This window comes from Lepidochelys kempii, chromosome 16 (genome assembly GCF_965140265.1).
Source record: "Lepidochelys kempii isolate rLepKem1 chromosome 16, rLepKem1.hap2, whole genome shotgun sequence".
In the NCBI taxonomy this organism is placed as follows: domain Eukaryota; kingdom Metazoa; phylum Chordata; order Testudines; family Cheloniidae; genus Lepidochelys; species Lepidochelys kempii.
This window is the reverse complement of record NC_133271.1, coordinates 15184608-15201174: the sequence shown is the minus strand read 5'-3', so window position 1 is coordinate 15201174 and position 16567 is coordinate 15184608. Positions and strand designations below refer to the sequence as shown.

The 16567-nt window shown below is 43.2% G+C and overlaps 1 protein-coding gene across 1 annotated transcript in view; it reads left to right on the top strand.

Annotated features, from left to right (window-relative positions):
• Nucleotides 1-16567, top strand: part of MEGF9 (multiple EGF like domains 9) — an 81074-nt gene that overhangs the window by 40101 nt on the left and 24406 nt on the right. The window contains exon 2 of the mRNA XM_073314811.1: nt 4542-4743. Within this exon, the coding sequence (XP_073170912.1) occupies nt 4542-4743 (202 nt within the window). The remainder of the gene's footprint in view (nt 1-4541; nt 4744-16567) is intronic.

Genomic DNA, 16567 nt, shown 5'->3' with positions numbered 1-16567 from the left:
GCACTCTTGCAATATAGATGATGATCCAATTAACTGGCCTCAGTCAGGGGCTGGATAGGACCAAAGATTTCTCTTTTAGATGGCTTAACTTCTCTGATCAGGGACGAAAGATGCAGTGTGTCTGAATATAGCCCATCTTCTATTAATTTTTCCATAGCTAACTTTTTCTCAAGATTTATAGGCTCTCAAAAGGGAATCTGTTACCTCAGTGATGAGATGAGTGGGAAATAAATTCTTCCTGTTCGTGTTTGAGATACCACATTGCGTGTGGCACTCTGTCCTTCTGTAAGGGTGGGTGGGCCACAGATAAAAGTTCATGAGCCTGCTACAGTGTGGTGTGACATCAATTAACGGTCTTTTCAGAATCTTAGGGTAATTAACTTCTAAAGTAATAACGACGAGGAGTCCTTGTGGCACCTTAGAGACTAACAAATTTATTTGGGCATAAGCTTTCGTGGGCTAGAACCCACTTCATCAGATGCATGGAGTGGAAAATACAGGAGCAGGTATAAATACATGAAAAGGGAGTTGCCTTACCAAGTGTGATGTCAGTCTAACGAGACAATTCAATTAACAGTAGGATAGCAAGGGAGGAAAAATAACTTTTGTAGTGGTAATTAGAGGTAGGTAATGGTAGGTAGTCACCTACTACAAGACAGGCGCAACAAAGAAAGTCACAGAACGCCAGAAAGGACGAAAGAAAGAGAGTCCCATATGTTGAAGAGGCTAATCTTGTGACCTATTGACTGTCACTTATGGCACACCGACACCATGACGATGGGCATGGTTGAGAACCAGAATGGTTGAGAACTTTGCTGGTATAATGGTATAATGGAGTGAATAATTCACAACATAACCTCTTATCCTTCAAGTTCTTGTGGACCGGCAGATGCTGCTACTGGCTTCTGTGGCTATTGGTTCACCCTCATTCAGTTGGGCACCGCATGTGCATAGCTGAATAGGACTCCGTGAAGGTGCTCTGTGAAGGTGCAGTCTGTGTGCCTGAAGTTGCAGGATTGGGGTCTAATAAATTCTATGGATACATTAACTTTTCTTTTTCACTTATGGAACATCTGCTATTGTATTGTGACTCTCGCTAGAATTTATTCAACATTGTTAATTTTGGTTTTGCAGTTGTTGTTTTTTAACAGTGGAGAGTGCGGGGCTTGTGAATGGAGCTGGGTGAAATTTTGATGAAAGACTGCAAAAATCCCATAGTCCGCTTTGAACATCTCAGCCAAAGTCTTTACTATTCTATCGTTTTGAAAGCTATGTTAAGACATAGAACATTGTAGATGCTGCAGATGTAAAATATAATCCAAAGCATGACTTATATTTGGTTTCCTCCAGCTGCAGTACTTGAGATCTCATCTATCTAATGTATTTACATGACCTCCCCCGTTACTATAGTGTCTGAGCACTGCATAATCTTAGTATATTTACCTTCACAACTCCCATGTTAGTTTCTCTGTGCCTCTCCGCTAAGGCTGGCAGTGCAGTGCTCTTAGCCCTAAGTGCCTTGATCAGGCAGGAAGTTTTTGTAACAGAGCCAGAAACTGCACCTGAGTTTCCCGAGTTCCAGACTAGCACCGTAACCATTAGACTTCCCCTTCCTCTCACGAAACTCTGAAAGTTTGAACCACTTCACTGCTCATTTGAATGAATTAGGCTGGATTTGGCTAATCGTTTGGGCCAGTGTTGCTTTTCTGCACCTTTTTGCTAGATAGATTATCTGAGCTCTGCAACCCTCCCCCCCCCCCCCATCCCACCCAAAAAAGGTCTCTTTTGAGAGGATATAGTCCAATTCTCCTTTTTACTCTGGAGAAACTATAGTGATGTCAGTTGAGTTGCAATTAGAAGAGAAGTTGGCCTGTAAGAGCCATGGCTTTCCCTGTAGAACTGGTGGACTATCAACGAGCAGCAGAAAGCTATCGCAGACATTTCTGCCGTGTTACGTTGACTCTAGCCTTGTAAAATAAGAACGAGCAATGATTTATGTTATGCTGCGACTGCAGCAGTAAGATCTTCTGAATATGGAGCAATATGTAAAAGTTGTCTCTCTTCTCCACCACTTTCATAGCCCTCTTAGCATCTAGGAACACTGTTCAATTAGATAGAACATCATCTTTTTTATCAAATTTGTTATGACTAATTACTTTTAAAAACTCATTGTATGGAATGTAATTAATGTGTTTCATAGTTTGATTTAAAAACTGAAAAGGGACCGCTTATTCCAATAACTGCCCATGACCTGTGCTCATTGGTAGAAGTCAAAGTGCCAAAATCAATGAGGCCACACTGGTATAACTGAGATGAGAATTTGTGCTTGTGATGGGAAGTGGATGTTTACCTCTATAACTACAGGTCTCCAGGTTTTCCTTTCAGTAATCAGTTCTGATCCAAGAAAATACAGGCCCAGTTCTAATCTCACTTACACAGGGGTAAATGCAGAATAACTATTGATGTTAGTGGAGTTACTCCAGATTTATGTTGGCATGAATGAGATAAAATTTTTCATCTCTTAATCTGGTGCAAAACTGATCTGTGCATCTGATGGATTGAATTACTGTAAAAACAACAAACCTGGTATCACTCTAAATATTGAGCTGCATGACGTTTAACTGTCTGGATATTTGATTCTTAGGAAGTTTCCAGTACTTCCCCATTCAACCCTTTATGAGAAGAAGGCTTCCAGCATTCCTTTCACCGTTTTTCGTTATTTAATTCCAGAACTAATTTGGCATAATCTTAAAAAGAATGTTTTAAATGTATGTAACCAGTTGGGAAGTTGATTTATAATCTCTTCCTCCACCCCAAGTTCCACAAGCACATATACCAAGAATAGCCATCATGAAATGAGTAAATTAATCTGACGAATGGATAAATGTACTTTCTCTCTGGGATGCCGGTATTTCTAAAGGCACTTTTGAGATCCTCGGTAAGGTTCCAGTTCAACAAAACATTTAAATACATTCTGAAATCTGTCCATGTTCAGACCAACACTTAAGCATGTGCCTAAAGCTAAACATGTGTTCAAGTCTCCTTGACTTCAGTGAAACTTAAACAGGTGCATAAAATTAGGCATATGATTAAGTGCTTTGCTCAGTAGGGACGGACTGCTGAATAGGGACATAAGTGTACACTATAATTGTGAAGTACGAATATTGAAATATTTTATTAATTTTAGGCCCTCCAGTGCTCCAGTAGGCAAAACTCCAGTAGGCTTCAGTGGGTGACTCCTGGGGGTAAAGTGTGTGAGATTGGGTTCTTGATTGTAAATTCCTCTGGTTAGTGGCTATAGCAACTGCCTCCATGTGTACGGCGCCATGGACCCTGGCTGCTCTCGGTAAATAATAATCAGTGTTGCGTAACTCCCTCGAAGCCTGTTTTCCATGTCAGACATGAACCTTATTCAAAATTCAGTCTTGGTAGATAAATACTTTAAATTATTAAGAGCCCAATATTTTCCAGTAAAGAAAGGAAGCTGTAACTAATAGTGTCAATTTCTAGTTTGCTGGGGAGAAATTCTAATTTTATTGTAAACACTTCAGTTTATGTAGACTGAGAACTTGTGGTCTGATCTTTTGCCTCTGCCCTTTGAGGGCTGGATTCGGTAAACCTTCCAAATGAAGAACTTCCATGGAAGTTGGTTGGAGGGGGGTGCGTGGCTGCATGGCTCTTCAGATAAGATGATAGCCCTGTGGTGACTCTAGTGGAGTTCTGCCTGCCAACAACAAGGCTGAAATTGCTTCGTTCTGTTTTAGGTAATGAGAGGAAGGATTTTCTTGTGGTTAAGGCAGTGGACTGGGACTTGGCGGGTCTGGGTTCAGTTCCTAGCTCTGCCACAGATTTCCTGTATGACCCTGGGCAAGTCATTTTAGGGCAAGATTTTCAGATGTTCAGCATCCACACTCAGAGGCACATTTTCAGAAGAGATTGGTGGCTCTTTTGTAGGCACCAGCATCATGGCTAGATTTTGAAACCTGGGCAATATCCACAGCTGTTGTTGTGCCATTTGCGATCAGCACTCAAAAGTGCTCAGCGCTCGATGTGTTGAGCTTTTTTGAAAATCTGGCCCTTCACCTCACTCTCTGTGCAGTTCCTCATCGGTAAAGAGGGGATAATACCGCCTTAGCTCACTGGAGTGTGATGAAGATAAATCCATGAATTGTGAGGTGCTCTAATGCTGTGGAGCTGAAGGCTATATAAGCAGATAGCGATGTTGCCAGATGTTGCAGTTTTATCATGAGTCTTGTGATATTTGGTGTCTTTTTGAAAGCCCCAGCTCCTTGAGACATGTGATTATGGGATAGTCTCAACTTTTTTTTTAAAGTAAGTTTTGAGGCCCTGACTGATCATCTTTGACTGGGGTTGGCAACACTGTTTCAAAGCTACACACGCAGAAAGAGCATGCAAGCCTGATTGCCCCAAATATGCTCCTGGAAATTTTTGCATGTTTACAGAGAGTTTTTTCCCCAATGCTTATATACTTCATTTTATGACCTGAGCATGTTAATTTCAGTTTCTTTTTTCTTTTGCAGACTATCTGTGTAACTGCAGTGCTCTTGGGAGTGCAAGTGTGAATGAGTGCAATACTTCAACGGGACAGTGTGAGTGTCACAAAGGCTACACTGGTCTGCGGTGTGAAAACTGCGAGGAAGGATATCTCCTGAACCAAACCAGTGGGCTCTGCCTTCCGTGTGGCTGCAGTTCCAAAGGCTCTGTCAACTCCCTTTGTGACAAGTAAGTAACATGACATTTCAATAAGCCTCCCCAGGGATTGTGTGCCATGTTTTGTAATTTGGGTGTATTTTGAGATCCAGGGTGTATTTTGAGGCTCAGGTGTGGGATCTTCTCACATAGTGTGGAGTGTGTGTGTGTGTATGTATAAGCTGGTCTTATAAAAACTAATGAAGCATATGCTGCCCCTCCTTTTAAAGATCAGATTATAAAAATATCCATAGCTGTAGCAAAAAACCTAGCAATCACAAGGGAGTTAACTTCCGTTTCTGAGCTGAATGTATGCTGCTACAGAATTTTGCCTGTAATTCCCTGTGCATCTCTCCTCTCAAAAGATTTCCTTCATTTACCAGGGAAGAGTGGGTGGAGGCGTGCATTGGGGTGTTGGGAGAGGTCACTTTCAAAGGTTATTTCTTGCATCAGAGGCTGGGATCTCAAACAGAGCTTTGACTTTCTTTCTCTGAGCATCACAAAAGAAATAGTTGAGTGAGAGACTGTAACGGGGCCTTACTTCTTCCTTTGTTGGATGCACTGCTGCCTCAGTTTCCCTCTTTTCCTAGTCAGATCTCCACAACTGGTGCTTTTGAATTACCCTCTTCTGAGGTCTGGTTTATTTACATAAAATAACCATTTAACTCAGAGCTAGAATCTCCCGGCCTTCTCTAGACTCACCAATTCATTACTCTCCTCATAGGCTCAGCACAGGGGTTATTCATGGAAGTAAGTACTGTAAACTCTCTGAGGCAAGGACCATTGTTTTGTAGTGTGTTTGTACAGTACCTAGCACAGTGTGGTCCTGGTCTGTGCCTGGGGCTCTTAGGCACTACAGCAATAAATAAAATAGAAATAAATAGAAATAAATAAATAAATAGAAATAAATAAAAAGAAAAATAATGCAGCCTACATTTTCCAGGGTTTTTAGGTGCTCATCTTGTGAAATCTCAAATGGGCCTGATTCTCAGAGGGTGGATTGAAAATCTGGCCCTTTTAAGGCATCTCAGGTTGGACACCCAGAAATTAAGGCATCCTGTATCACTAGTCACTTTTGAAAACTTAGGCCTATGCTGGTAGCTAAGTGTTTAAACTGAGAGTAATAGGACCTGATCCTGTAACTGATTATTTGTTAATGATTGCTGAGTGGTTAAATTCTTCTGGGATTACGTGCAGGTGAGTGACGTTGATAACAGCTGTAGAAAGTACACAGTGTAGCTCACTGTTCTGTCAGCAGCTTTCGAAACTCGAATTGCTTGCCACTGCAGGTGAAATGAATAAATAACTGGATTAAAAATAAACCTCTCTCTTTTCTGCTGTGTCCAATTTGTCTCTCTCCCTCCTCCCCCCCACCCCTCCGACCCAGGGCGCATTTTCCTGGGTCTGTTTGGTGCAATGTGACAGCTCTGCTGAGAAATCCTGGGCCAAATCTCATGCACTTCCCTGATTTCAGCATGACTCCTCACATAAGTAAGGCAATCAGATCTGGCCTTTTATTTGGAAACACAAGGGGTGAGAATGTACCAGCTCCTCTTCAGTGAGGGAATTAAGGACACACGTGGTTGAGAAAGAAAGGAAATGCAATAATAAAAGCTAGCTGGATAGTGGGCAATTTAGGGATGTAACTGCTTGTCTTTGCCAAAAGTCATGGGTCACCTTCAGGAAGGAATGTGGGGGAAATGTTCGTGTTAGAAGGTGACTCCGCAGTGAGTCATTGGAGGTCTAGCAGCCTTAAGAACAAATCCCCTTTTGCAGTGCCCATATAATTGCTGTGTTGTAATTGGTTGTTCAGTAGGATTCTAGTCACTTTATCTGGGGTATTTCATGCAGCTTGGGAGGCCCCTAGAACCACATAAAATCCACTGTTTCAACTTGCAAGGGGTAGGACAAGCCTTTTCTTTGGCCTTGGACTCATGTGGTTTTCTAACAACTGAGTGTGGGGTTTGTAAAAAGCCCGGGCTCAAAACAAGATGCTGTCAAAGCTAGCCGTGGTCCTGAGCGGCAAATGATCGCACTGGCTCTCTTGCAGGCTGTGAAATTGCCTGCAGGCTCCTGAAGTGGAGAGGGGTGTTGGATTGTTTGGCCCATTGTAGAGACGAGAGCTTGCTGTAAAGTTTACATCCAGATCAGAACTTCACGAAAGGTTTTTGATCTGGACCCACCTCTAGGCAAAGTGGCTGAATGGTTTCTTGTTTCTGTGTGAAACCAGAATCTGTCCCAGACTGACTCAGACATAGGTTTACTGACTGGCTTAGCGTTTAGGCTGAATTTTGCATTTTAAAATGAGAACCCAGAATCAGGCAAGTTCAGGAGTCTATTAATACAGTTGAGCAGAATTCTAGAGTGCACTGTCCTACCCTAAGGAAAGCATAAAGGGTACTGCTAGTAACTGCTGAATTCTCCTTCCGTTAAGGATGCATCAGATACTTGATATTATTTGCTGAAGTTGTTCCTTCCTGTGTTTGTAGCACATAACCCCCCCCCCCCCCCGAGTAGCATTGCATGACTGTCTAGATGATTTGAAGGATTTTTTTTCTTACTGTAAAGGATTGTGCTGTTACACCTAGGAGACTTGGCTTGATGGTCCAATGATCTGATCTAGTAGAGCAAATCAGATGCCTAAAAGGGGAACTCTGTCACAGTGGGTATTATCCATCTGGAGTCTGTGCTGGCTTCCACGCTAATAGACACTAACAGAGGCTTCCTGGCAGTGGAAACTCAACCAGGGACATGGTAAGCAGCTGCAACCTCCCCTTCACTGGCAGCCCACAGGAGGCAAATGGTGCTGGCTGGGGATGGTGTGCGGCTAGGACTGCAAGGAGGTGCTTTGAGTCAGTGCACGCTGCTGTTGCTTCACTGGCAGATTTCCTGTGGAAGAATTCCAGGCCCATCACTGACTAGTATGGAGCAGCTACACACTGAACTCTGAATATAATCTCATGCCCTAATTTCACAAGAATAGGATCAGCCTTTCTTTGCAATGTAAACCCTGTGCAGTTTTAAGGCTTAATTCAGTCTCTCGGTGCATGGGACTCCATTGGCTTCGGAGGGAGTTCTGCTTGCTAAGCTGTTGCAGTTTTAACCCTTGCATCAGATGGTTTTCCCCCTCCATTTTATTTACACCAGCTAAGAGTCAAGGGAAAAACAGACCCTGATTTCTCTTATTTGAATTACTTCAGTCAAATAATCATGCAGGGTAAAGTTCATGCAGCAGAAAGGTCAGAACTGCTGATAGGGCCCAGACTGGAACCTTGAATCTCAGCCCCGTATTTGAGTAGCTGGGTTGAGGAAGGTGCCTTGGAGTCAGAGGCTGGGGAAATGGGAAGTATCTGCAAGGGAGTGAGTCAGCGGAGAGGAGGGTGTGTTCCAGAGCTTCCTGTGGGATCAGCAGGAAGGGCAGCGAAGGGCAGCCTCTCCTGGAATTAATGTAACAGGGAAGGTTTGATTTAGTTTTACCTCATTGACCGTTCTTGCAGCCAAGGCTTGCAGGCAGAAGTAACATAAGAATGGCCATACTGAGTCAGACCAAAGGTCCATCTAGCTCAGTCCTGTCTTCCAACAGTGGCCAATGCCAGGTTTCCCAGAGGGGATGAACAGAACAAGTAATCATCAAGTGATCCATCCCCTGTCACTCATTCCCTGCTTCTGGCAAACAGAGGCTAGGAACACCATCCCTGCCCATCCTGGCTAATAGCCATTGATGGACCTATCCTCCATGAATTTATCTAGTTCTTTTTTGAATCCTGTTATAGTCTTGGCCTAGCAAAGAGTTCCACAGGTTGATTGTGCATTGTGTGAAGAAATACTTCCTTTTGTTTGTTTTAAATCTGTTGCCTATTAATTTCATTTGGTGACCCCTAGTTCTTGTGTTATGAGAACGAGTAAATAACGCTTCCTCATTTACTTTTGCCACACCGGTCATGCTTTTATAGACCTTTTTCATATCCCCCGAGTCATCTCTTTTCCAAGCTGATTTATTGGTAAAGTACTGATCTCTCACCAAAACCAGTGCAGGTAACATGCAAGATCTTCCCAACCATAAGAATATCTAGTGCTGTATAGTACCTTCCTTCCTGGGATTTCAAAATTAGAGCATGTCAAAAACATTTTTCCAATGGAATGTCTTTTCATTGGAAAACTGTTTTGTCGAAATGGAAATTCTTTCTGGGGGGAACAGGTTGATTTTGACAGGATTTCATTTTGAAAATAAAAATTGGGGGAAAGTGTTTCAATAAGGTTCCAACTTTGCATTTTGAAATCTATTTCAAATCTTACAAAGTATAATATAAAATCAAGTCAAAATAGAAATGCGAAAAATGTTGACCCATAACAATTTTTTTCCAAAAGCTTTGGTTTACAGGAAATTTCCATAATTTGGGGGGAGTGGAAGGTTGTTTCTGATTTGAAATGAAAACAAATGTTGAAATGTCAGACTCTCCTGTGGAATGGTAATTCAAAGGTGTGACCACCCCTACTCAAAATGCTTCAGAAAGGTCAGATGAGTATTATCCTCTTGGGGGAAGCTGAGGACCAGAGTAGTCAAGGGCAGGTTCTGATATCCTGAAACTCAGGTTGAATAGGACCTTATCTCACAAATACAGCATATAATCAGTGGGCAAGGCAACTTGTGGAGAAAGATGTTTCCCAGCCTGGTTGTGGATATCAGGATCTTTTCCCAAAGATCAGGTTATGAATCACCCTGGTGAGCAGTCCGACTCGAGTGAATGGGCATACTCAGGTGAATGTGAGTGAGGGGTTCACTCACTTGAGTCACGCGCCTAGCTTCACACATCAGTCAGTTGGCATAGGAGCTCATCTTTCCCCACTCCCAGCCCTCCAGTTTTAACCACTATACCTTATAAAATAGAATCGTCCAGGAAGCGTTATTGGGAATTTAGGGAAAGATTCCCAAAGGCACTAAGGGGAGTTATGTGGGATTTTAACATCTACCTGCCCATTGTAATTTGGAAAATCTTTCCCTTAATTCCACCTGGACAGAATTTGGGATGCTGTGGAATTCCACAGCTTTTTGAAGAGGGAACAAAAAGCAAAAGTAGGCGAAAATGAGGTGGGTTGGGGGGGAAGTGAGATAATGCTATGAATACAAAGCTGCTCTCTGTTTCTAATTCCACACCCAGTGCGTTTTGCCACAGACAGAAATGACCTCCATGTATTCAAAAAAAAAAAAAAAAAAAAAAAAAGTAGGTCAGTTGTCTGTTGCAGAACTAGGAACATCAATATTGCCACAAGATGGGCAGACTCATGCACAGCGATGAGAGTGTGTGAAAAAATTAAATGGGAAACGAAAAACAAAGTGCCAAATACTCTACTGCATTCACAGGAGTTAAAACGGGTTAATACGGCTTGTACGTTGCAAACATATTGCACTAGATCCTTATGGATAGTTGACTGTGGGACAGGAGGGGAAATGTATTTGGGACTTTCATGTTGGATTGTTGAGCTGGTACTTTGTGTAATTTTGTTATTTATTATCTGTACTGCGGTAGCACCTAGAGCTTTCACTCAGGATTGGGCCCCCATTGTGCTATACATTACAGGAGTGGGTGGGTGAGGTTCTGTGGCCTGCAATATGCAGGAGGTCAGACTAGATGATCATGATGGTCCCCTCTGGCCTTAAAGTCTGAGTCTATGCGTATACACTCTACACAAGTCCCAGTGTAAAGATGATCCCTGCCCAAAAGATTCTGGTGTAAACTCTAGAGTCAAAATGTCCTCAGGTGTGGGGACCTATTCCCCCCGCCTTGTCAAAGTTGATAGGAGCTGCCTGTGGGTATCTAAGAACAAGATTTGGCCCCATATGATCTCGTGGCTAAAGCACAGGGACTTGAGTGATCTGGGTTCAATTCCCAGCTCAGCCACAAACTCCCTGTGTGACTTTGGGCAAGGTACTTATTCTCCGTGCCTCTGTTCCCCATCTATAAAATGGGGCTGACAATCTATCCTCTCCCAATAGTTTTTGGGACGGGGCTGTCCCTTATATGTGTATTTACAACAGCTAGCCCAGTGGGCCCACAGACTGAGCTGTGATCTGGGGAGTACTACCATAATACCCATAATGAGGCCCATAGTTGTTTTTGGTTTGTTTGCTAATACAATGAAAATACCTTAAGCTGTTTTTTAAAAACAAGTTCACACCAGTTGCATAAGCTAATGCACATGTACCCCTTTTAAAAAGTGCGTATTCACGGGAAGACTGTCTCAGTAAACCTGAAACGTAATTTTGGACTGTGACCAGTCTTAGACAGTCCTTGATTTGAGAAGCATAATTCCTAGAGGCTGAGCTCTAAGGAGAAACAACACATCTCCTATATATCAGCTTGCGTGCACTTTTGTAAAGGTTGCTTTTTAAAGGACAACTGTATTTTTTTTTTTAAAGCACACTTTACCCGACAGCGTGTCACCCACCCCACCCCAATGTGGTAATTATTAACTAGACCTCCAGTACAGACCTTAGAATAAAAAAAACAAAACAAAACCCCTTTCCCCAGGCGTAGGATTGATTTTAGGAGTGAACATTGACCTGACAGTGCTGTCACTATGAATGGTCTCTGTTGCTGCTAGTCAAAGGCCCTTTTTCGACTTGTTTATCTGTAGAGATCAGCACAGTCTCCTCTGGGATGGTGCGTTTCAATACATGGCCCACTGGCCAGTTCAGAGTGGTTTTGAAACTGGTTTTAATTTTGCTCTGTTAAAATGTCATCTTGCCTCATTGTTTTGCTTTCTGTTTAGCTATTACAGCAAACTGTTTTCTAAAAATATAATCAGGTGACTCCAATGTATTATTGGACTAGAGTGTCAAGGATAAAATGTCTGTTTTTATGATTACTGTTTGTGTTCCAGTGGAACTTGGATCACCAGCTGAATTCGGGCCCCCTTGTGCACTCTATGAACCTATAGTAAGAGACAGTCCCTGCCATGAAGAGCTCATAGTTCAAGTAGAAAAAAGGGTAGGAGGAGGATACAGAAGTAAAGTGACTTACCCAAGGTCACCCACAGAGCTGGGACTAGAACCCAGGCCTCTTGATTTGGAGGTTAGGATCTAAGCCACTAGCCCACCTTTGTAAACTGTCTCCATACTAAAGTGTGTGACTTCAGAGTGGACTTTGAAACAGCACCAATCAGGCAGAGGTGGAGCCTTACATCCACCCTGCTAGCTTTGGCTGTGGAGCTGTCTGCCCAAGGAATTAAGAGCTGTGTCATGCTGGCGTGAGCTCAAAACAAAATCCCCTTCTCCATGGATGCTACAGCTTCCTCCTCTAGCATCCCAGACAAGCTGCGTCTCTTGCTGCTTGCTCAGATGGAGCAAATCAGAAGAGCTTTGCCATGAGTCTTTAAAGGTTCTGTCTGGCACACTCAGGTGGGTCTCGGGCACTGTTTCTTGGCCGAGGGGTTAAATTACCCTGAGGAAAGTTAACTGAGTCTGGATTGGTTGAATCAATGACTTAAAACTGAATAGATTTCATAGGCTCCTGTATTTTTTATTATGTGAAAGCAACTGAGATTTCTCCACAGGGCCTCTGCTTGACCTCTAACCTCCCACTTTCTGAAGCTGGGGAAGGAACCAAGAGAGAGGGCGGGGAAGGTTGTCTTCAGCCTTCGTAATAGCAGCATGGGTCAGTGCAGAGCAGCGGAAGCTTCAGGGTCTCCGTGGAGCAATTCAGTGTGGTGAGGTTAAGCTGGCTGGGATATTCGGTCCTTCCCTCATACCTGTGCCAGGGACCTGCTCCTCGCTGAGTTTTTTGCTGTCCGCATCCTGCACAGCTGATACAGTGTAGGGAAAATCCTCCACTTTCCGCATACCTAGGATTTAGCAAGCCACAGTTCCGGGATTCCTTCGAGGTTACCCTTTCACTGTATGGGAATCCTGGGGAAGTACTGGATTCTCCTGGTTAAAAATGGTGCTGCCCTCACTAGGGCATGAGAGAGGACGGTCAACTCAGGGCTTGTCTATACAGGAAACTTATCCAGTTATATCACTGTGGTTGTGCCAGTGTAACTCCCCATGTGGACACTCTTACTCCAGAATAAGAGAGCCTTTTTTTCTGTTTATCCTAACCACTTCCAAAGCAAAATAAAGTAAACCAGTAAAAGACACACTTACACCAAAGTAAGATTGCCCACACAGGGAGTTATACTGGTACAGCTACAGCAATTTAAATTCACACCATATCTTATCCTGGTATAACTTTCCCATGTAGACAAGCCATTAGAGACTGGAAGAGATGTATATGGCTATGACTTAGCTTGGAAAAATAGTTGTATTTTGAAAGCATGTTAAGCTAACCCATGTTAGACTAAACTGTGTCACGATCCAGTGAAGATGAGGCAGTGGTAGTTTTAATCTTTATTAAACCTTTACCTCAACCAGTTAATACAAATCTTGTCTTCACTAGGTTAATAGCACTGGTTAGTTCGCAAGGGTTGACTTGACCTGAGGTAAAATGCACCTTGTTTTCCTAGTGAAAACAAGGCCTAAAGATTAAAGCAGGGACTGAGAGTCAAGTGTGCTGGGTTCTGGTCCTGGCTCTGCCACTGATTTGGCAAGCAACACTGGAAAATTCACTTAGCTTCTCCATGCCTCAGTTTCCCCATCTGTAAACTGGGATAGCAATCTTGATCTCCCTCACTGGGGTGTTGAGGCTTAATTAGTTCAGGCTGAGGTCCTTGGCTGAAATGCACTGTAGCACTGCACAACATTCTGTTATCTCCCTGCTTCGTTATGCAGTTGTGTAGCTAATAGGGCAGCCTATTGGTATTCAAAGCTGAATTTGTAGAGGGTTTTCAGCAAATACCCAGGGTTCGTGCATGCAGCCATAGGTGTGGGGTATATCACATTAGAGGGATATCTTGTCATTCTGTTCCGCTTAAAAATAAATTGTTATGCATGCTTGTAAATGTCAAAGTGTAGATGTTCTGCCCTCGGAGGGGGATCTCACGCCTTGTATGCCCAGTAAAGGGCATGGAAATGGAGCCTCCCTAGGAACATTTATACGTCACTGTGTCCCCTGGAGCAGAGGATGCACTGAGTCTGAAAGGGGAATTCCACTTGATGGACAGTCTTGGCACTGTGTGTGCCCTCTGTGTAGGGGTCTCCCTTTGAGACGCTGACCCTGCCAGCCTTGTTCCCATGGATTGAAACAGCACTACTGCTGTTACTGGCAGATCCAGCCAGCCATATGTTTGGTATGATCTGTACATAAAGCCTGGCATTTCTCAAAAAGTCTAGCGGAATTGGGCATTGAGAGGGGCAAAAGATCTATCTTGCTTTAAGATTAAACTCGATAAGTTTATGGAGGAGATGGTATGATGGGATAACATGGTTTTGGTAATTAAATATTCATGGTAAATAGGCCCAATGGCCTGTGATGGGTTTTTAGATGGGGTAAGATCCAAGTTACCCGGGAAAGAATTTTCTGTAGTATCTGGCTGATGAATCTTGCCCATATGCTCAGGGTTTAGCTGATCGCCATATTTGGGGTCAGGAAGGAATTTTCCTCCAGGGCAGATTGGAAGGCCTTGGAGGTTTTTCGCCTTCCTCTGTAGCATGGGGCACGGGTCACTTGCTGGAGGATTCTCTGCTCCTTGAGGTCTTCAAACTACAATTTGAGGACTTCAATAGCACAGATATAGGTGTGAGGTCTTTTTTAGGAGTGGTGGGTGAAATTCTGTGGCCTGCATTGTGCAGGAGGTCAGACTAGATGATCATAATGGTCCCTTCTGACCTAAATGTCTATGAATCTATGAGAGCTGGGGGCCTGATTCACCAAGGTATTAAAGTTTCTAAAGATGCAGCGAGGGGCCTAGTGGGCCTAGTTTTACAAAAGCACCTAAGTAGGTTGGGCACCCCACTCCCATTGAAAGTGACTTAATCACTTTTGAAAATCCCACTACATACCTCTCGGCATCGTTAGGTGCCTAAATCCCTTTAACTCTGGCCATGAGCACTTCACTCCCATGTGCCCTTTAGAAAAACCCAGCCCAAACCTGTATTTTTTTTCTTCTAAAATAACTGTTCCCATGTTTATTGACTAGCAGAGCAGAAGTGATGGTTCATCTCCCAGCTAATGCCTTGTCAGCACCTCTGGGAATGAACGAGTTTTTATTTCTAATGGAAATTGTTCCATGTGGGCAACATAAAAGCAGTGGAAAGTGGCTAAGAGTATGTTTTGTTGTGTGCTTAAATTAGCTAAGTATCTGTTATGATTTCTATTCTTTTACAGCTTATTAAACCCCCCATAGTCAGTAAATGGTGAACCTGGATATTACTTTTGTTTGCTGACAGGAGTAATTCACAAACTTATCTACCTCAAAGCAATTTATTACTGACGGCTCCTCCAGTGGAAAATTGCCAGTTGTTACCCTCTCTCTTACAGCAGCTGTGGCCTCCAAGAAATGCTGTTATTTCCCTCCAGCAGGCTTCCCCATTCCTATGTTTCTGCCCTAGAGCTGCACCTCACCTGCTGGATGAATCAGTGCTCTTAAAAATATTGAATCAAGACTTCTAAAATCCTTGATACAAAGTATTCATTATAGTGTAGGGAGCAGGAGCGTGGTGAGCTGGTGGCTAGGTCACTGGCATGGGATGGTGAAGATCTGCCTTCTATTCTTAGTTCTGCTGTGTGACCTTGGGCAAATCATTTTACCTTTCTCTGCCTCTGTTTCTCTTCCTGTTCTTTGTAAGCTCTTTGGTGTAGTGTCTATCTCTTACTCCATGTTCCTATAATGCCTGGTATGGGTCCCTGGTCTTGACTGGGACCTCTAGGTGCTATCGTAATGAAAACAACAACAATGGAGTGAAATATTAGGGGCTAAGTTCTGATTGGTTGCACCCAGACTTCAGTGGAATTACTTTGGATTTGCACTGCTGGAATGAAGATCAAAATCTGACTCTCAAATCTTTGCAAAAATGCTTTTTTCGTAATAGGAGAATAAAGGCTGTAAATGTGCAGATTCCAGGCCCCAGAAGGAGAGATCACTTTTACAATCTTGGGGGCCCTTCCCTTTGGTTGCAAAAACACTTCATTAGGCGGAACATCTGCATAATTGGGTTTTTGCCATAAGGGTGTTTTTTAAAAATAACAATGACAATACCAGACAAACCTGCCAAAAGGCGCAACCTTGTTTTTCTGATTACTGAATATCCAGAAAAGATTACTAAAAAGGCTCACATACGTACATTCTCTATGTATTTTTGTGAGCCAGTCACTTCTGCTTTAACTCTGCCTGATATTGGTAACTTAAGAGGCAGGATAGTCCAGTGGTTTGGGCCCTATCCTGGGCCATGGGCGATGAGGTTTCAATTCTTGATCCACAACAGTGGCTGATTGACAATGGGGCGAATAAACACTTAGAGGCTATTTCTTCTCTTGCTCATACTAGTTTTTGAAGGAAAATGAATGCTGGTTTAGAAACAGTGGATGAGAGGAGAATCTGATGCTCCGGCCCAGCCTACACTTAAACGTTAGGTCAACCCAGCTTCAGAATTCTTCCATTGACCTAGGTACTGCCTCTCGGGGAGGTGGATTAACTACAGTGCCAGGGGAGCCCTTCCCCTAACTGTAGTGAGCGTCTACACTGAAGTGCTGCAACTGTGCCACTGTAACGGTTTAAGTGTAGACGTGGCCTGAGTGTAGAAAATACATGGAGCCAAATTCTCCTCTGGTGCAATCCCGGGGACTTCAAGTAACCAGTACTCAAGAACACAGAGTAACTTGGCCTAGACAAACCTTTTGTTACTCCTAGGCAACTCTTCACCATACCATAAATATTTCCTTTCATAGCATTTCACTGTTTGCCACTGAATACCCTTATTTCT